At 44.1% G+C, this 19638-nt stretch overlaps 2 protein-coding genes and 1 non-coding gene across 5 annotated transcripts; 2 read left to right on the forward strand and 1 right to left on the reverse strand.

The window, feature by feature from the left end:
- Window positions 1–128: 128 nt before the first annotated feature.
- On the forward strand, window positions 129–9159 carry TCP1 (t-complex 1). Of its 3 annotated transcripts, none has more exons than XM_086482376.1 (12): window positions 129–207; window positions 1691–1776; window positions 2554–2682; window positions 3279–3376; window positions 3724–3834; window positions 4523–4704; window positions 5352–5478; window positions 5802–5977; window positions 6745–6868; window positions 7927–8119; window positions 8455–8618; window positions 8869–9159. In XM_086482376.1, the coding sequence occupies exons 1-12, from the start codon at window positions 135–137 to the stop codon at window positions 9080–9082; spliced, it is 1677 nt and encodes a 558-aa protein (XP_086338502.1). In that variant the 5' UTR covers window positions 129–134; the 3' UTR covers window positions 9083–9159. The 3 variants fall into 3 exon arrangements, with proteins under 3 accessions (XP_086338502.1, XP_086338504.1, XP_086338505.1); XM_086482378.1 differs by lacking the exon at window positions 129–207 and adding an exon at window positions 1090–1165; XM_086482379.1 differs by lacking the exons at window positions 129–207; window positions 1691–1776; window positions 2554–2682; window positions 3279–3376 and adding an exon at window positions 3207–3224.
- Window positions 1076–1211, forward strand: LOC147415990 (small nucleolar RNA SNORA29). The gene has a single exon (XR_015183404.1). It is a non-coding gene; the product is annotated as a small nucleolar RNA SNORA29 (small nucleolar RNA).
- A 192-nt stretch (window positions 9160–9351) lies between the features above and the next one.
- ACAT2 (acetyl-CoA acetyltransferase 2) lies at window positions 9352–17816 on the reverse strand. The gene is made up of 9 exons (XM_086461072.1): window positions 17768–17816; window positions 17521–17655; window positions 16081–16262; window positions 15169–15286; window positions 14251–14394; window positions 13025–13147; window positions 12134–12288; window positions 10179–10289; window positions 9352–9593 (listed from the first exon to the last, which is right to left on the reverse strand). Exons 1-9 carry the CDS (start codon window positions 17814–17816, stop codon window positions 9426–9428), a joined length of 1185 nt encoding a protein of 394 aa, XP_086317198.1. The 3' UTR covers window positions 9352–9425.
- Window positions 17817–19638: the final 1822 nt, after the last annotated feature.

The following is a 19638-nucleotide window of genomic DNA, read 5'->3' on the forward strand; positions in this document are numbered from 1 at the left end:
GCACGGAGCGGTCCCCAGCGCCTCCACCCAGGCGGGGGGGAGGGTGTACCCAGAGTTCCGTGCGGCCCTCTGGCCTTTCCGCGGCTCCGGGCGTTCCCATCCCTCTCCGTTTGGCGCCGTGGCCGGGCGGGAAGATGGCGGCGATGGAGGGGCCCCTGGCTGTCTTCGGCGAGCGGACCAGCGGCGACACGATCCGCACGCAGAACGGTAACGGCCGCGCGCTGCCGGCAGGGGCTGGATGAGCGGTGGGGGCAGACGCAGAAAGGAGGTAACATGGCGCGGCCGTTCCCGCCGCCATGTGCTCGGCCGCCTCTCCCCCCGCCTGGGGAAGGCCTCGCCCTGCCGCCAGCTTCTCTCAGTCCCGGCCCGCTGGGAGCCGTTGGGAGGGCCGCTGCTACCGGGAGGGAGGGTGGATAGCACTGCTCCTTCTCCGCAGCCTCCCCGAGGGAACGAGGGGCTCCCGCAGCCCCGGGCCGCTCCCAGGCGTTTGGGTTGCGAAGTGATGCTGCGTACGCCGTCCTCCCTTGGTAGAAGCACACACCGGGAGGGGGGCGGCTGCTGACTAGAATTCGGCTCTGTTCCGTCCCGAGCTCGTCGGGCGTGGGTCGGCAAGACCTGCAGACTGGCCGAGGAACCTTGGTGGGGAAGGGGCGGCTGGGGAAGCTTACTGGTCCACAGCACAGTGAAATAACCTGATTCTGAAAGCGGGGACCGTCCTCAGGATGCGTATCTTTAACTGTAGTTCTTAAAAACGTTCCACGTTTCTTAGGATTTTATACCAAGTCTTGGGGGAAGGCTGCAGGTTCCGAGACTCTTCTCAATTTCTAAGGGGGTAAAAGACGAAGGAAGAAGCTGAAGACCTTTACCCTGATGATCGTGAGAGTTAGCTCTGATGATACTTTAGGCAAAACGTTTGGAATGAGAATTGCTTTAATCTACGGCTGAGATTCTACTTGGTAATGGCAGCTTTGATACAACGGTTATTTCTTTCAGAAAGCTGTCATTACTCTTCCAAAGCAAAAGAAATCGGTATATTGATTGTTTGAAGTTCAGAGTGAAGATCTGAGTTGTAACTATTCCCATTATACTACCACTTTTTCAGTTTCCCGATTAAGTGGCTATGCTTGTGGGATAAAGAAAAACTTGCCACGGTCTGAAGGAAAAGGTTGTTTGTATCTTTTTCCTATATGAAGTTGGCAGAACATTCTTTAAACAGTCCACTGTGTTAAAGGTTTCGCGTTACTTTAGTAGTGACCAAAAGGGTCACATTTTATTTCCTTGGCTTAGTTACAGAATAAGTGTTTTGTTTAAGTCACGGACCTGGTGAGGACAAAAAGATGTGTTACTAATTAATATATGGTGATACCACTGTTCTGTGTCTGCCTAGAACTGAGGAGTAGAGTCCTCCATCTTACTGAGCCAGCAGAAAACAGTTCTTTTTCTGATTGGTTAGTTTTGCAGAGTTACTTGGCTGAACCAGCTTGGAGGGAAGAGTGAGGTTTGGCACAGATTGTATCTTGTAGTAGTAGCAATCTGTTACTAGCTTAGCTAGGCTAAAACCTAATCCTAGATTAGGTCACTTCATCTCAAATTTCTGACTCGCAGGTTCTTGGCACATTTTCATGTAAACTGAAATCACCCTGAAGTTGGAAAGCTAAAATCATTTTTCTTTTTTCTTTCACTTATTCAGTTACTGCTGCATCTGCTATTGCCAATATTGTGAAGAGTTCTCTTGGGCCACTCGGTCTGGATAAGATGTTGGTGGATGATATTGGAGTAAGTAAGCTTTATTTAGGAAGTGTCGGGAGGAGTTCTGTTCCTGGGTGAAAGTGCTTCCACTTAGTGTGCTTCCACAGGTCTAATGTGCACATACCTGTTTTTTCCATGGTTCTGAGAGGGGAGGGAATAGGAGGAGAACTGTGGTAAAACTGAGCGTCTGGTAATGTATGCTACATAATTTTACCTTAATCTAGTACTTCAGTTAATGTGGTACAGTTGTCTCCTTTCTACATGTAAGTTCTTGTCACCATTTGCAAGTATTGGTCAAATTCATAGGAATGAATATCTCCATTAAAGTGAGGCCTTGTGATGGTGTTGGCTTATATGTTCTGATCTCCACATTAGGAGAAATAACAAAAAAAGAATTCAAATAATCCCGTAACATTTTAAAGCAGTATTCTATGTTTCATATTTTAAAATAATTCAATCAAATGAGGAAAGTTTGCCATTTTACAGGCTGCTGTAGTAACGTACTGTATTAGAGGGTAGTCACTGCACTACTACTAGTCAGGTGTGTGCAAAATGTTTGACGAGTTTCTGTAACATAAAGACTTCTCTGATAAAAAGAAAGTGCAGATTCTGCACTGATAACGTTTCTGTTCTTAGAATGGGACTCCTGGGTTAAAAAGAAGTAGTAAACATTTGGTATAAATAGTTATTTTATGGACATTTGCAAAGAATAACTAACTTTCATTTGTATGAATGTTATGAAATACAAAAGTCAAAAGATGATGGAGATATGCTTTGTATTAACACTTGATTTCTGAAAATTAGGATGTGACCATTACTAATGATGGGGCAACTATTCTGAAACTGCTAGAAGTGGAACATCCTGCTGCAAAAGTTCTCTGTGAGCTGGCAGACCTGCAGCACAAAGAAGTTGGTGATGGGACAACCTCAGTGGTATGTAGGAAGTCTTACAGGCATGTGCACCAAAAGTCAGGGTTTCATTATCACAGTGCGGCTTTTGATTGATCCATTATGAATTTGATGCGAGGTCTATGAGTTACACAGAATGAAAAACCTTGTGGTTGACTGAATATAAGCAGTTTTTTAAAGTAGGTTATAGAATAAAGAAATTAGACTTTTGGGTTTTCTGAGAGATGCTAGTCTTCATATGCAGCTAGTGCTCTGGAATGGAATTTGCTTACTGCAGTTTCATTATTTATTTTTTCTGTTCTTGAAGGTTGAGGATAGATTCTGAATTAAGCTTCTCGGTTTTTAACAACCATGAGAAATTAAAGCGTGGAGACTTAAGAAGGTTGCTAAGTGTTGAAAATTTGCCTAAAATTTTTGACAGCTTGGGGGGCGAGGTGGGGGGCACAATCAGGTGGCTTTTACCTGATGTCAGAAACTATTTATAATTCTAGGTTGCAAGTACTTGTTTCCACTGAGTAGACATTGGACAACTATTTGTGCTTCTGCTTTCCACTTAATGGCAACAGGTAGTTATTTTGCTTGTATGGAATACATGTATTTAGTGTTTGTATTTCAAATAGGTAATTATTGCTGCAGAACTTCTAAAAAATGCAGATGAGCTAGTGAAACAGAAAATTCATCCTACCTCCATTATTGGTGGATACCGACTTGCTTGCAAGTAAGAAACTAATACAGTTGAAGTACATTGCATTTTTAAGGTACAATAACTGCATGCTTTTTGTTTATTTCTGTATTTGTGGCTCCATTAATACAGACTTCTTCGTGCAAAGTGGATGAGGTGTTTTGTTTTGGGTGGGTGTTGGTTTTTTTTTGGTTGGCTGGGGTTTTATTTTTTTAATTTTGTATTTCAATAATCACATAAAAATGTGACGTTCCTGTCCTAGAAGGTGAATTGATTTCATCCCTGTGTTCTTTGAGGTATCATTTAGAAGGCTGAAAACATGTAAGATTTTTGTCTTTCTGCAGCAGTGGAATTCTTTACCAGTATTTGTCTTTATTCTACAGGGAAGCAGTGCGCTACATCAATGAAAATCTTATTATTAACACAGATGAATTGGGCAGGGAGTGCCTAATTAATGCTGCTAAAACATCAATGTCCTCTAAAATTATAGGAATGTATCCTTTAAGTTGGTCAAGTTAGTTAACTGAAAGTGATTGACTGGAGACCTTGAGTAGCAAAGCTATTTTCCTTTGCAGCAATTTTTATGAATAGGGTATAGTATTCAAGCTGTCGTTTTTGTAACAGGGGTGTGAAAAACATTTCACGGTCATTATTGTCTGGCGTGGGAAAACACCTTCAGACTCTTCAAATTTATTTAAGCCTGGTTAGGCACACAGCAATAGCTTTAACTGTGTATTGTTTCCTTTACCATGTTGCACCTTATGAGACCAGATAAGGAGTTGTGTGAATGGAAGAATGTGTTACAGAAGTCAGGTACCTGGGGAGTGAAGCTGGAGGAGAGAAGGTTGCATTTTACTCCTTAGTCACAGAGAAAACCCTGCATTTTTTAGCTTTTGTGCTGACAAGGGAATACAGACTGACTGTAGGATAGGTGTTTTTGTTAAGGAACAAAACGTGTGTAAGATGCAAGCATCACACTAGCCTGTCCTAATTTTTTGTTTGAGGTTCAAGAATTACTCATTCCTTTAAGGCAGTGGTAAAGAAAGCTAGTGCTTCCATGCCTTTCTGGAGTTCTTTTTTGGGAAAAATTTTTGACTCTTAGTTTGGACACTGTCGGTGACTTTTTTTCTGAAGCATAATACTAGTTTTCTTCTTCAGTTTTTAACCTTAACAGCATTTTAGTGATGGTGATTTCTTTGCTAATATGGTGGTGGATGCTGCGCTAGCAGTTAAATACACAGACCAGAAGGGTCAGGCTCGGTATCCGATCAACTCGGTTAATGTTTTGAAGGCACACGGCCGCAGCCAGAAAGAGAGCATACTTGTGAACGGTTACGCTCTGAACTGCGTGGTGGGCTCTCAGGGTAAGAACATGCTACATTTGCATAATGCCTTTGGGTGAACTCAGTCGCCTTCGTCTTTTCTGCGTGAATCTTCTTACTGACTGCATTAGTTACAAGTCATGTGGGCTTTCAATTCCAGACCAATTAAACAAGAATCCAAAACAGCCTTCCCGCTTCACCAGTGGTTTCTAGGCTAGGGTCTGCCTGCTCGTAGTGATCCCCAAAGTGTTGGTGAGTTACTGTGGTTTCCCTAGCTCAGCGTCAGCGTGGTGACGCTGTGATCTTCTGGAATGGAAGTGCCCTCCCCTGTGGGGAGCCAAGGTCAGGTTTGGAGGGAACTGTTACATTTAGCAGAGCTGTGTTGTGATTAGGTAACGTAGAGGAAGCAAGAGCGATGGGTCAGCTTTTCATGGTCATTCACATTTTGGGGATGGAGGTCTGAAAAAGATAACAGGTTACAGAAGAGATGTGTTTTTAAAAAACCAACTCTCTTTTGGAAAGTCTTTATTAGCATTTTTCTGTACTAGGGCAGAACTGGAGGTGGAGAAGCAAACTGAACAGAAATCTGAAATGTGGAAGTAACATTAGTTTTAACCTCTAGTGCTATCTTGATGTTCCGTTAACTCGATTCAGCAAAATCCTTCTCCTTTCTTGTTTTCTGTCATCAGGTATGACCAAGAGAATAGTTAATGCAAAGATTGCATGCCTTGACTTCAGCCTGCAGAAAGCAAAAATGAAGCTTGGTGTTCAGGTTGTTATCTCGGACCCTGAGAAGCTGGACCAGATAAGGCAGAGGTGTGTGGAAGGTTGAGTAACTGACAGTGGGGTTTCACAGGCTTGTTTTGGTTTCTTCAGTTGAGCTGGCTTGGTGTAATTTTGGCTGAGTGCAAGAGGTTAAAAAGGTTTTAAATGTTAGCATTGCCCAACAATACCAACTATTAATGGTTAAAAGTCTTCACTTCTGGAGGCTGAAATAGTATTAAGTCAGTTTTTGAGAAATCCAGGTATGTTCGTGCAGTGGTCCCTTCTCCTTGCAGAGCTCTGCATTAAGATTTCAGGAAATGGGTTGACAGAATGTGATTGTAAATATTTAAATACGTTTGACTTTATCCTCGCAGAGAGTCCGATATTACCAAAGAAAGGATCCAGAAGATCTTGGCCACTGGTGCCAATGTTGTTCTCACCACTGGAGGTATTGATGATATGTGTCTGAAATACTTCGTTGATGCTGGTGCTATGGCAGTACGAAGAGTTGTAAAAAAGGACCTTAAGCGGATTGCTAAGGCGTCTGGAGGTATGTGTATATAGAAATATCTTATTTTTTTCATCTCTTTTTTTTCTTTTGTTAAGTAAAAGTTGTTGTTTAGGGTATTGGTAACTAATTTTCAAAGTATGGCTTCTTAATGTGCAAGCCATGCAAGGAGAGGATGAGTAGAGCTGAGCCACTCTTCTTAAGTTTTAACTTTACTGTTGCTTTTAAGTGACTTCTGTCAAAGTAGATGAGTACTGTAAGAGTTGTCTGTTGGAGATTTAGGGGGGAAAAAACATGCTGCCTTGCAGCTGTCCTCTTGCGGAAACCAGAATCTGTGTTTATTTAGAAGTCTTCATTAAGCACACATTCATAAGCCTCTGCTCAGAGGGTTGTATCAAGGGTATTGTTTAGATCGTTCAAAACAAATTAAGAACTCCTAAATCATTAAATACATACTGAAAAAAAAATCTGGTCCTATACAGGGTTGTTTTTTTTTTTTTCTGTCAATTCTTAAATTAGAAAGGAAGCATTTTCATTATGGTAAATAAAGCACAGAAGCTTGTACTAGCTGTGGAAAAATAAGTGCTGTAAAGATTGTGCAGAAAGAGCAGCGTCAATTATAAACTGTGGAATATTGAGTTGCTACCTGAGAATGAGAAGTGCTGCTGAATTTAAGAAAAAACTAATTATGTTGCTTTGATTTTTGTTTTCAATTTCTGGCTTTTCTTTCTGTATGCCTGTTCTGAGAAGTTGACAAAGGATGTGCTGGAATAGAATGCTAATTTCACTTTCTGATTTGTTTGTTAAAGCAACCATATGTTCAACTCTTGCAAACCTTGAAGGTGAGGAGAGTTTTGAGGCATTAATGCTGGGACAGGCAGAAGAGGTGATTCAAGAGAGAATCTGTGATGATGAGCTGATTTTAATCAAGAAGTAAGGATCCTTTTTAAAATACTCAAGTTTTCTGTATGCTTTCTACTAAGTTTGAGATAAAATCCCTTTTACTTCCATGCTGTCTCAGTGGTATGAGTAGTTGTGCCCATGGGAAAGAGTATACCAGTCCTCTGCAAATTAAGAGATGAAAGTATCAGTGTTTAATCTCCTTTGCTGGGGCTGGACACTTGTTTCATCAACCATGATGTGTGAGACAATCAGATTGCTAGATAGACCTTGCTTAAAATTTTGTTTATAAACAATTTTGTCTAAACTGGCTTCCCTTTACAGACAGTAAAGGGAAATAGGTACCATCTGAGTGATTTCATCTGAATAAGAAGGTGCAAGTGAAATCTTCACCATTTCTGGTAGAAGACAGGGTTTACTTGTGCTGGTTTCATTGAATCATTGAACCTGCTGGGTAGTATGAAATGGCCCGTATTGTTGAAAGGGTATTTGTTTTTAATGGGGTTTTAAGAGCAGCAACAATCACTAACTGTCCACGCACATGGTGTTTTCCATTAAGTTTTAGTATGCCACTGCTGTCTGGTACCTGAAGACTTGAGCATCAGTTTGCTGAACAAGAACATACCTCTGACACTAACTCGGCCCCTGCTTCAGTGTCCCCTCTCAGCGTTCAGCTTCCTGTAGCCTTGTTTGTGCGTGAACACTGACCGCGGTGCTTGTGTGGCAGTTACACGACTGCTTATACTGTAACGCTGGCATGAGCTCACTTGATGGCTATGCAAAAGAGAACTTTCTTAATACCTAATCACATTTTCCCCCTATTTGATGGGAAAGTACCTTGTCTGCCATGCTTTTGTTGGATAGCTTTCTCTAAAAGTCTGAAACTCAAATTGGGTTCTTGCATATTAGAAATTATTGACGTACTGAGTTACAATGTACATAGTCTGCGAGGGTGCGTAACAACGTTAAGATTTTCTTTTGAACATTGGAAGACTCTGGCTCAACTGAACTTGGCTTTAAAGAAAAAATTTGGCAAGACAAGTTTTAATTTGTATACAGCATGGCTGACTTCTGATTCCTTTTTTCCCTAGTACAAAGGCTCGTACTTCAGCATCAATTATCTTACGAGGAGCTAATGACTTCATGTGCGATGAAATGGAACGATCTATACACGATGCTCTCTGTGTTGTCAAAAGGGTATTGGAATCCAAGTCTGTTGTCCCAGGTGGTGGTGCTGTGGAGGCAGCACTTTCAATATATCTTGAAAATTACGCGACCAGCATGGTAAGCCTTGCAGGAAGAGGTAATGGTGTGTGCGTGTTAAACTAGGACAGGGTGAATTTTCAAGCGTTTATTTTCTTCTACTAGAAGTTGGTTCTGTGGTTGATGAAAACCTCATCATCTTACAGAATGTAAGATGCATCTTTAAAATGGAGGATAAGTTATTCTTTCTCTGATAATTAGACTCTATGTGTGATTCTTTGACTTAAAAATAGATTTTGCATGTCAAAACCCATACCTACTGTTGACACTCTTGATTGTTGCTGTATTTGATTGTTGCTGTATTTTTTTCCTCTTCTATTGAAACAATTTGTTTAAAAACTTTTTCCTCTTTCTAGGGATCACGTGAACAACTTGCAATAGCAGAGTTTGCAAGATCCCTCTTAATAATTCCAAATACGTTGGCAGTAAATGCCGCTCAGGATGCAACAGATCTTGTTGCGAAGTTGAGAGCGTTCCACAACGAGGCTCAAGTTAACCCAGATCGTAAAAATCTGAAATGGCAAGTATCTGCCTGTAGGAAGGCTGTTAAAAGCGAAGTGGGTGGGTGACTTAAGTGGAGAATTGTTCTGCCAGTTTATTGAACCATCATTTGCATGAAAAAAAAAAAGGGGTGTAGGTTATCACTGAACTCTTCTCCCTCTGTCCTTTAGTCCTATGTGTACGGGGACCTAACAGTAGTTAACTGTCATACGCCCAACTGTGTTTTGGCTTTTCCTACCTCTCCGTCTGACAAGATTTCTTCTTTGCAGGATTGGTCTTGACTTGATCAATGGAAAACCTCGTGATAACAAGCAAGCTGGTGTCTTTGAACCAACCATGGTCAAAACTAAGAGCCTAAAGTTTGCAACAGAAGCTGCGATTACTATTCTTCGAATTGATGATCTTATTAAACTGCACCCTGAAACTAAAGAGGAGAGAGGGTGCTATGAGGATGCAGCTCACTCTGGAGCACTTGAAGAATAACTTAGGTTTTATTTATGTTTGTCTAACTTACACTTCCCACTCTTGTAACTAAGATGTTAATAAAACAAGTGGTTGAATTCTGCTGCTATTTTCTCGTGAACAAATTTAATTTTTGAAAGTGAGGTTGGTCCTTCCATTAGGAATTTAAGCTGTAGCATGTTTAACAGATAGAGTGCCTGCAGTAGCCACTGCTCTTTTTGTCAAGGCACTGATTAAGTGGCAAAAAGTAACGGAGTAAGCTCATTTAATTTGGGGCAAAACAAACAATGTAAGCTTCATGATCAGAAGTTTATTAGTAAACTGTTTCAAAGCTAGTTCACGCTAGCCCTCTGTTCATTCACATTCATCTCTCGACGCACATGGCTATTCCCATTCCTCCTCCTATGCAGAGAGCAGCGACACCACATTTTCCACCTGTTCGTTCCAGTGCATGTAGAAGAGTAACAAGGATGCGGCAGCCAGAGGCACCAAGCGGGTGGCCGAGAGCAATAGCTCCACCTTGGATATTAATCTAAAATAAAGAGCAAAGCCAATACAAAAGGTCAAGTCAAGAAACTATTTAAACTAGGTTAGCTGAGTTTCAACAGGAGTGACTTCACTGGACATAGTCCTTGATTGTGAATGAGCCTGAAACTGCTGCCGCCAGGTCAAGGAGACAGTGAACATGGATGCCACAGCTGTTAATAATTAGCTTTTCTTCCAAAAGGACCCATCTTTACTCTCTGAAGATAATTAAGGCGATAATTGATGTGAGTTTAGGGAGGAGGGAAGAATGACATTGCTGGAAGAATACAGTGGCAAATACACTTCCAGCAGCAAGTTCAACGGGGGCAGTTAACTGTAAGTGCGCTCAAGCAGCGAATGAATACAGCGTTGCAGCCCGTTCAGCTGGGAAGGGGCATGCCTGCTGGCAGGGCAAGGCAAGGCTACTGCTGAGCGGCATGCGGAAACACTGACGAGAGTTCCCGTCCTTTCTGCGTACAGCAAAGTGACTGTGAGGGGGCCGTTCTCTTCGGAGTACAATCGAGGTGTGCAGAAAGGAACAACTTTGAGTTACAGGAGGCAAACTAATTATGGCCTCAAATGCGTTCATTACCTTTTCTGGATTGACTTTCAGTTCTTTTGCTATTGCAACAGAGAGTGATGCAAAGGCTTCATTAATTTCAAACAGGTCAACTTGTTCCAGAGTCCAGCTGGCTTTGTCAATCTGAGAAAACAAAATAAGAGATTTTATTAGCTTTTAGGTCTTCAGCACCAGAGGAAGCTTTTTGTAAGACTTAAATTGGGTGATTTGAAGTCAGCACTTCTAAAAAGTTGAAGGAAACATTTTACTTTTTTTGTATAGCCAGGGTTGATGACATAATTCTTGAAGCAACAGACAAAACTTCAGCGTCAGCAAAGGTCAGTACCATGTGCTATAACATGCTGGCTGCTCTTAAGAAATCTTGACTAATTTTACACACGTAGTGGTGCAATTGTGGAAATTAAACCATATGTGGGCCCTTAATACAAGTAAGTTGCCACTTGAAGCTTCTCACAGGTGCCTATTTTGGAGATGCTTTGGCTCATGTTTTCACTTGAGAAACTCTTGTGGTGCAATTGCCTACTTGGGTACAGGCTTAAGCATGTTTCACATACTTACATTTTTACTTCCACTCGCTTCGTTTCTAACAACAATCCTTTTATCTGCAGAGACATCTGCAGCCATGATGTTTCACAACTAGCTAGCCAGACTTGCATATATCCAGGACTACAGTCAAGGAGGAGGGCCTCTTTCTACTAATTACAGACAGTATGGAAACTGTTCACCTGGGAAAAGTCTTTTAAGATTTACTGTGGTGTTGTGACATCATAGTGAGAGGAGGTCTGGGCCTTGCATTTTAAAGTGCTACTATGAAATTCTGAAGAGATAAACTGATAATATAGAGAAGGGTGTAAAGTGTTTGGTAAGTTTACATTAAGAAGCAGGGTGCCCTTTTTTCCAGAGCACCTATAAAATTATAGGTACTGTTAAATACAGCTTGTGTGTTCCACCATTTAAACTAAAAACGTGTGTTGTGTATACATTTACAGAATTCTTCATTTAAAAGAACAACTTGAGATCTGATAAGAAAAAGCTTTAGCATTACAGTTCTGATTTTCCCTTTAAAAGCCCAGAGCTTGGATGAGTTCAAGTTCGGCTTGTGCATTGCCAGGACCTTCAGAGATGAACAAAAGGCGGCCTTTATACAGTAAACATAAAACTAGGAAGGAATACTAAAGCGAATCTATCATCAGCTGTACAGGAGCTCTTTTCACGCTCAGTTTCATAGCTCAGTTTGAACAAATAATCAGCTGGGGCTGCCACGGGCTATGCCTCTGTTGGCAAGCAGCTGGTACCACAGGGGCTGCTCATTCGGGGAGTTTTATTTGAGAACCTTGTCCTGTGGTCTGAACACAGCGCATTGGGGGGTGATAATGGTCTGAGCACATCAGACATGCTTCTGGAGCACACCTTCTTGTGTAGTTTCACCTGAAAGGAACCCAGTTTGCATGCTCCGACCCTTTCGCAGGGGAAACACACACAAAGGGCACCATCGCGTTTGCTAATGCAGACGCACTCGCTGGCCCTTCTCTCAGCCTTGTGCTATTGCAGTACGATCAGGCAGCTATCTGAAAGTTAACCTGGCCAGACACAACATCAGAACCCTATCGCGGCAGGACCAAATCACCTCCAAATTAGGTTGGCATACACATCCATGAAATCTGATCTTTAGCCTCCTAGGTTATCGAGGTGGCCTTTCACAGACCTGACTAGTTTATGCTCTGAACTCCACTCGTACACCTAGACTTTTTTTTTTCCCCCCAATGAGCAGGCACCAGCCTGGTAGCACTAGAAATCTTAATCTTATATACTCTCTGCTATTTTAAGTCTTGGTTTCACTTAGTTAATTTTTTCTACTAAGTTTTCCTTAGAATACAGAAAAACCAGGACATGGCCAGAAAATGAAAAGTGATTATAAGCAAGAGTTTTTAAATAATAGATACGCAGATAGATAGATAATTACTTACAGCTTGCTTTATTGCTGAAATGGGCCCTACTCCCATTATAGATGGATCTATACCTGTCTGAGCCCAAGAAACAATCCGAGCCAAAGGCATAAGACCTCTCCTCGCAGCTTCCGATTTCTTCATCAGAACTACGGCGGCAGCTCCATCATTTATACCTGCAGAATGACAAACAACTTGGATGTATTTGTTGGGTTTTATGGCTTTTACTGTACCACCTTTTCCTGCCTGCATACATTCACAATCTAGGCAAAACAAAACCCAGGAATCTTCTATTGGTTTAGGGCAGTATTGTTCAGATCAACCAAGTCTGACCTCTGACAGAAAGTCTTAAAGAGGGTAACACATCTATACTGCTGTAAATGTGACACGTTCGTGATTTCTATTTGGAAAGCAGCAGGTGTAGAATTGAGACACAACCTGACAATGAGCACATCGGATTTATTAGGTAGCCTCTGGAAGAGGCAGCATAAGGACCAAGGAAGAAGTTTCAAAGCTGCCTGTGGCAGGACAGTTAGTCCCACAGGAGTAACATTTTCCAACATGAATCATTAGGTTTTCCTTTGTCCAGACGTGCAGTATTAGAAACCACTAGACAGCCAGATACAGAGGGGATGGCGTTTCCATTTGTACCAGCCTACCAAACATTGCTGTTACTGCCCAAACGCTTGTATGGTTTTACAGGAAGCAAGCAGACAAGAGACAACCCATCTGTAAAGAAATCCTCCACCACAGTTATATTCCAGTTCTACCTATGTTGTCAAACATGTTGCCATTTCCTGCAAAATACATTCAGCAGTAACCGCGGTAAAACCTAACCCTCGCAGAGACCCTCCCTTGAGCCACGAGCAGCTACTGTTCTTCTCCATGTCAGTTTTGGCCAGATGGACAAACCTGAAGCGTTAGCTGCTGTTACTGTCCCAGTTCCGTCCGTCAGGAAACAGGGCTTTAACTTTGCCATTGTTTCCAAGTTGCTCCCGTGTCGAGGGTGTTCATCTGTTTTAACTTCTACAGGACCTGCAAAACAGAGCGTTATACTCACAGGAGGGTCTAATCACACACACACATGCCTCGAGCAGAAGGCCAGCGTCAACAACAGGCCGATCGGGAATACTTGCCGTATTCCTTGTGACCAACAAGCCAGCCTTACGTCAGAGATAGCTTCCAACTCAGCGCAGCTGTTTAACAAACTGCTCTAACCCTCCAGCTGCTTCTAGCAGGACAGACAGCTGGGTTTCCTGAGACAAACACTAACACCTAAAATACTGTCTAGCTGTACAAAAGCAGATCTTGTTCCTGCTGTTCCTAAGCCAATGGTTTCTCTTGCAAGCAGAAGGATATCTCATGGCAAAGTATTATTATCTGAACTGGTATCAAGAAAGCCCTTCATTAATTTGTACCCAGCCTAATGCCAGAACTTTTCCCACAGCCCCTATTCAATGCAAATGTTGAACAACTGATTGTTGATTTCTGTTTGGAAAATTCAGTTTTGCACCCACCTCACAAGGAGCTGGGGGAATTCCCCTGCTCTAGAAACAGACCTGTGGCTCAAGCACAGGTTATAACCCTAACAGACCTAACGAGAAGCATACCTAATACACATAACCTGACCTAGTTCATTAACTAGTAACCCTAATTATTGTCACTGTGTATTTTACTAGGTGGGCAAGGTTTGCCAGACCCACATGACTGTTTGAAGTTTGGTAAAGGAGGAGTCTAACAAAACAAAAACCACTGACGTGGTTTAGTGGGCATGGTGCTATCAGGTCAACGTTTGGACTTGATGATATTAGAAGTCTATTCCAACATAACAATTCTATGACTCTATGATTTTGGTACCATAGCCAAGCCCATGTTAAGTCAGTGGTTTGCCTGGGTAGTAATTACATCTCTAATAAGAGCTACATTTAGATATTCCACATTTGCGTTGCTTCTCTCTTACTTAAAATATAACCATTGAAAGTTGAAAAAGTGAGCAACAGGCTACATACTTACAGAACAGCTTACAGAAAAGGCTGGACAAGTGGGAAACCATCCACTGATTATAGAAGACATAGTAGAAAACAGATTTTTTTTTTCTTCTTCTTTAAAATCAGCTCTCGTTATCCATTCACACCCACCTTTTTTAGAAGGTACAAGAACAGGAACAATTTCTTTTGTAAAATAGCCAGCTTTCTGTGCTGCCTCTGCCCTGTTTTGTGACTGTACAGCAAGTTGGTCCTGCTCCCCTCTGCTGATTTGCCACTGATTGGCCACATTTTCAGCTGAAATAGGAACAAAATGCAAACTGCCATCAGGAAATGCTAAAATTTTAGGTTGTAAAATTGTAAGCACAAAGGTAGTCACTAATGTTTGCTATAGCAAGCAGCTAAGCTTGTTGAACGGTTTTCATTCTGATTCCCTCATTTTGTTTGCTTATGATATTCTACTATATTTTCTTTTGAGGGTGAAAATTTCTCTGTGGGATCCTATCCCAGGTGTTATATCAAGTTAAATGCAAATACAAAGAAATCTAGTTTGTTGCTTCTATGGATTATTATGCTCAGATCCCTCTACAGCTGCTTCAGAGAAGGGAACAGTTCTGGAGCTACTCTGTTTCATAAGCAGGGTCTGAAAAAGCGGTTGGCTGACTATCCCATCCAGGGTGCAATAACCTGAATTCGCAGAGCCATGTGTATCCACAGTACACTTTACGAAATCCCTGCCCGCTGTAAATCTGTGCTGCTTAATGCTCCAGCTACATGCAGGGGTTATTTTGTTTATTTTTCCTGAAACTAAATTAAATTGTTCAGATGCAAAAGCGATGCAGTGAGATTAGCTCAGACAGAAAAAAAACACCCCGAACAGTAGCTTTAGAAACAAAGCAGAAAATGCCTTTGATGCCTTTCAATATTAGGGAATTCTTTCTTTTTCATGACTACAACTAAGACAGCTTGAAATGCATTATTTGAAACATCAGATTTCTGAAATTTCCTGTCAGTGAACCCTTCCCCCCCTCCCCAGTTAACCATTTGATTTTCTGGACTGTCACCACTTACCTGTTATACCCATATGATACTGATAAAAAGCATCCGTAAGGCCATCAAGGATTATAGTGTCCTGCAAGGAAGCCTCTCCCATTTTCACCCCAGCTCGCATGTGGATGACATGAGGAGCCTGCAAGAAGGTATTTCGAAAGGGGTTGGATGTTTTGTATCTCCAGTGCACAATACAGCCAGAAGCAGAAGAGACAGGCCTGGTCTGTCAGCTGGCACGGTCTGTTTGGTCTGTGCATTTCCCCAGCAGCAGATCACCAAGCAGCAAGCGCTTTCTCGCCACAGATGGAATCAATCGTCCCTGGGGCCATACGGCCGTAGGTCCCCCATCCCACCAGCCTGCTCTAGGTGGTTCCCGATCACACTCCACTGAAGCCAACGCGAATGTCACTCAGCACGGGCAGATAGCGAGCCCCGGCAGAAGAGGCCACTGCTGCTTCAGCCATCAGATCACCGGCCCAGCACCATTCCTCAATACAGCCTTGGGATGAACACCTTGAAATAAAGGTGCCTCTCCAAGCTCAGTTTGCTTGGTGAACAATAACGTTCCCAGTTATCCCTTCTTTGGGCTTCTTGCCACACAAAAAACCTGCCTATTTGCCATCTGTCACAAGCAAGTCATTCAGCACAACAGGGCTGGATGGAAATTAAGATGGAATTTTAAATATGGTGTGTGTTTGCATGGCACCTTTTCAGCAGCTACAGTATCAGGGTTTTTTTTAAAAAAAACAAACCAAAACCAAGCTACGGAAGTCAATTACGGCACGTGTAAATTCATTCCCAAGTGCAGAAACTGAAGCTGCTCTTTCCAATCTGCCTCCAGAGCGCTAGCCTAGAAACACAGCGCTTCAACATGACCTGGTGCTGTTCTATCCCAGTAAGCCAGCACAACGCGAGTGCAATCATTTGCTTTACCTTGCTCATACTTTCCATCCCTCCTGCGACCACGATGCTGGAGTCCCCCGTCAGTATGGACTGAGCAGCCAGACATACCGCTTTCAAGCCTGACCCACAGATCATCTGGCAGCTCCAGGCGGGCACAGAGTAAGGGATTCCTGCAGCAACACTTGCCTGACGGACGGGGTTCTGGCCCGCACCTGCAGGAAAAGGCAGCATTTTTCCTTTGTCTGTTCTTAAAAAACAAATGTCGGCCTTCTCACTTTTCACAGCAGGTACCCCAATCCCAAATTTAGAGCTTGCTCCTATTTTCAGTTGGTAAATAGATAAGTTCCCAGTGGCAATCTGCAAACAGGAGCTCAGCTACCTCTCTCATTTATATCATTGACCAATAAAATATCTGCAAGATCAGTGACTTGCTACTGATAGTTTTATATCTGCAACTCTGCTTTTGATGGCAGGTCAGATGAAACACCAACTTCAGATTAGCACTAGCCTGTTGTACAATGTGTAAGACGACAGCTCATTTAAATTGCTACTCGCTGAAGGGTTTCTTTTTGACAGCCGTACAGCACCAGCAGACAACTTTCCCTCAAAGGTCCTACAGAGACCAAAAGCACAATTATGCAAGGACAGTCCTGAAAGCTCCCATTCTTTGTTGTAATCCTTCTGGAGAGAATAGGAGTGCTTTATTCAAAGAAAGCATTCTTTATCTGCACCTCCTCAGGCCAAAGTAATGCCAGCTCTTTGTATGCAAGCAAATGGGTAAGGAGAGCACATCATTCGGTAATCTAAAAATATACAGGAATCTGAATCAGCTTTAAGTAAGACAAAAATACTGATCTCCTTTATTTTCTTCCTTCATCTTTAAAATACAAAACTGCCCTATGACTCCGTTGATTAAACATTACCCTGGAAAAAGCAGGGGACCGTTCAAAACAAACAATTCCTTACCAGCCATGCTTCCATTAAATCAAAATATCTGTCTCCAAGCAAGTGGCATCGCAGATCCCGCAGGCGGGTTTTGCAGACCAGCACTAATGCAGGCCTCACCCCTAAAACCTCAGAGTTATGACTACTTATGATGTTAAATTTATGAGAGGACATGGCCAACGCAAGAAAAGGGAAGCCATAACAAAGAGAAGAACTGACTTTCACACATACACTGTTACCTACTTTCGGGGATTTAAAAATAAAGCGAACCATCCCCCCCCCACCACATCCTTTCCAAAAACCCAGCAATGGGTTCGGCCATCCAGAGCGCGCGGAGAGGCGGCCAAGGTGCCGCTCGAGTCCTTTGTTAACGAGCCACGTTCTTAACGGCAAGGAACAGCGCTCCGGCACTCGAAACCCGAGCCCTTCCCTTGGGACAACGGAGGGGACGTGGCCGTGGAAAGGAAGCACCCGCCCAGCCGAGGCAAGAGGGCTCCCCGCCGCGCCCCCCCGCCGCCCGCGTACCTGCGGTGAGGACCTGCCCCAGGATCACCTCCGACACCTCCCCGGGGGCCAGCCCGGCCCGCCGCAGCACCTCCCGGATGACGGCGGCCCCCAGCTCGTGCGCCGGCAGCGCCGACAGGCCGCCGTTGAAGGAGCCTGGGCAGACACAGAGGGAGAGCGCTCAGCACCGGCCCCGGGCGGCGGGAACGACACCCGACACCCGCCCCCGGCGGGAACATCCGCCGCCCGGCCCGGCCTGACCCCTCACCGACGGCGGTCCTGGCGGCGGAGACGAAGACAACGGGGTCCGCACTCATGGCGGCAGCGGCGGCGGGGAGCGAGAGCGGGAGCGGCGGCCGCGGCTGGAGCGAAAGCGGAGCCGGCGCCGGGGCCGCCCCTCGCGTGTTGCCGGTCCCGCCCCTCGCGCGCTGCCGGGCGGGGCGGGGCGGGCCGCGGCCGGAGCCGGAGCCGGAGCCGGGGTGGTGCGCACGGGTGGTCCGTGGCCGCGCCCCTGGGGAGAGCGGGGCGGCCGGGGCGGCGATGGGGCCCGCCCGTACCCCCGGCGGCGGGGCGAGGGCGGCCCTGCCATCTCCCTGCCGGCGGCGGCGGGAAAAGCCGGGGCAGCGCCTCGGCCTGCCCGGCCCGGGCTGCCGCGCACTTGTGGGCGTTCCGGTCGCTGCCTTCTCCGCGGCCCGCTGGTACGGCCAGGCTCGGTTCAGCGCCGTTTGCCAGCTCCTGCTTATACTCGGTTTAGTGTTTTACAACATAAAACACGCAGATCAAGTGCGCTGTGGTTATATTGTAAGCAGTTTGTTTACTTCATGGTGGCGTTTCATTGTATGTACGTGAGCAGAAAAAACTCCAACAGATAAATAAACTATAACGTGTGAGATGGCACAAGCAGGATGCAGGAAAAACCACAAAACCACGGATAAAACGCGAAGAGCAAATTTATTCTCCTTACCTCGCGAGCCGGGAGATCTCCGCAGCAGCACCCGGGGGCAGGCACGCAAGCGGGGACGCAGGCACCACCGGGCTCTGTCCGTGCTGGAGAGAGAGATTTCAAACCTGCTGCTTTCACTGGTATATCAGGGATTTTCGCAGGCATAGTTTTTCCACTGTGCTTTGATCTTTCCCACAGCAGGGCAGGAACCTCAAGCGTGTTGGATAGGGTGCCTCTGAGTCCATCACAGGCCCATGTTACCTAAACACAAGGGCTTCAGGACATGGTTTAGCGGTGGACTCGGCAGTGCTAGGTTAAAGGCTGGACTTGATGATCTTAAAGGTCGTTTCCAAACTAAACAAGTCTATGATTCTATGTTCTACTTCTCAAGCACACAGACTAAACAACAGTTAGTATGATGTATGTGTTTTTTGACACCCCAGCTGCAAGTCACTTGGGCGTGTTTACAATCCCCCTCACCAATCCTCTGTTATCTTCCCACATTCCAGCCCCTTGCTCAAAAGACCACTTACACTGGGCCTGGCAAAGCTGGAGGTCTTCATTTGGGCTTTCAGGGTGTAGGGCAGGGTAATTTACAGAGGCATACAATAAACACATACAGAAAAAAGGAATAAACTTATCTCTACAATAATGCTTTGACTCAGGTGTCCCATTCATCCTGTCAGGGAACTAAACCACTTAGCCAGCCAGGCACAATCAGTAGATTGTTCATTTGATGCATGAAGTCCTGGAGATGTCGAATGTTGACCTTTACACTGGCTGGTTCATCAGTTATGTTGAAGCAACACAGGCCTTCAAAATTGAAGCAGCATTTATGGTGTCAAAGGAGGAAATAGTCCACCGTCAATCAATTTTGTAATGTTCATTGGCATACAGCCATTACTACTCAGAAAAAAACAAGCAATGAGAAACATTAATATCAAAATCACTTAGTATAATTCTGTAACAGCTACTGGGGTTAGCACACCAATGAAACACATCAAAAGATCTGCAGTTGTTAATCTTCCCTTAATATAACAGCAGATGAGTTAGTTACAGTAGAGGCTAACAAAATCTAAGTATTTACACGTTGATCTTGCGGAAATGTATCCAGGGTATGTGCCTGCAGTATAAGACTACAAAGCACGACGAGCCAACCTGTGATAGGGGAGGAAAACAGGAGCACCTTGTCCTTC

Source organism: Leptosomus discolor, chromosome 2, assembly GCF_034619465.1.
Source record: "Leptosomus discolor isolate bLepDis1 chromosome 2, bLepDis1.hap2, whole genome shotgun sequence".
NCBI classification, from domain to species: Eukaryota; Metazoa; Chordata; class Aves; order Leptosomiformes; family Leptosomidae; genus Leptosomus; species Leptosomus discolor.

Bases quoted from the DNA above. Each gene is read 5' to 3' on its own strand.
- TCP1 (XM_086482376.1), top strand. From the start codon at position 135: ATGGCGGCGATGGAGGGGCCCCTGGCTGTCTTCGGCGAGCGGACCAGC. The intron at 208-1,690 runs GTAACGGCCGCG...TCACTTATTCAG, and splicing joins CACGATCCGCACGCAGAACG to TTACTGCTGCATCTGCTATT. The intron at 4,705-5,351 runs GTAAGAACATGC...TTCTGTCATCAG, and splicing joins CTGCGTGGTGGGCTCTCAGG to GTATGACCAAGAGAATAGTT.
- ACAT2 (XM_086461072.1), bottom strand. From the start codon at position 17,816: ATGAGTGCGGACCCCGTTGTCTTCGTCTCCGCCGCCAGGACCGCCGTC. The intron at 17,656-17,767 runs GTGAGGGGTCAG...GTGTCTGCCCAG, and splicing joins CGCCGCCAGGACCGCCGTCG to GCTCCTTCAACGGCGGCCTG. The intron at 10,290-12,133 runs GTAAGTAATTAT...TTGTTTTCTCAG, and splicing joins TTTCAGCAATAAAGCAAGCT to ATTGACAAAGCCAGCTGGAC.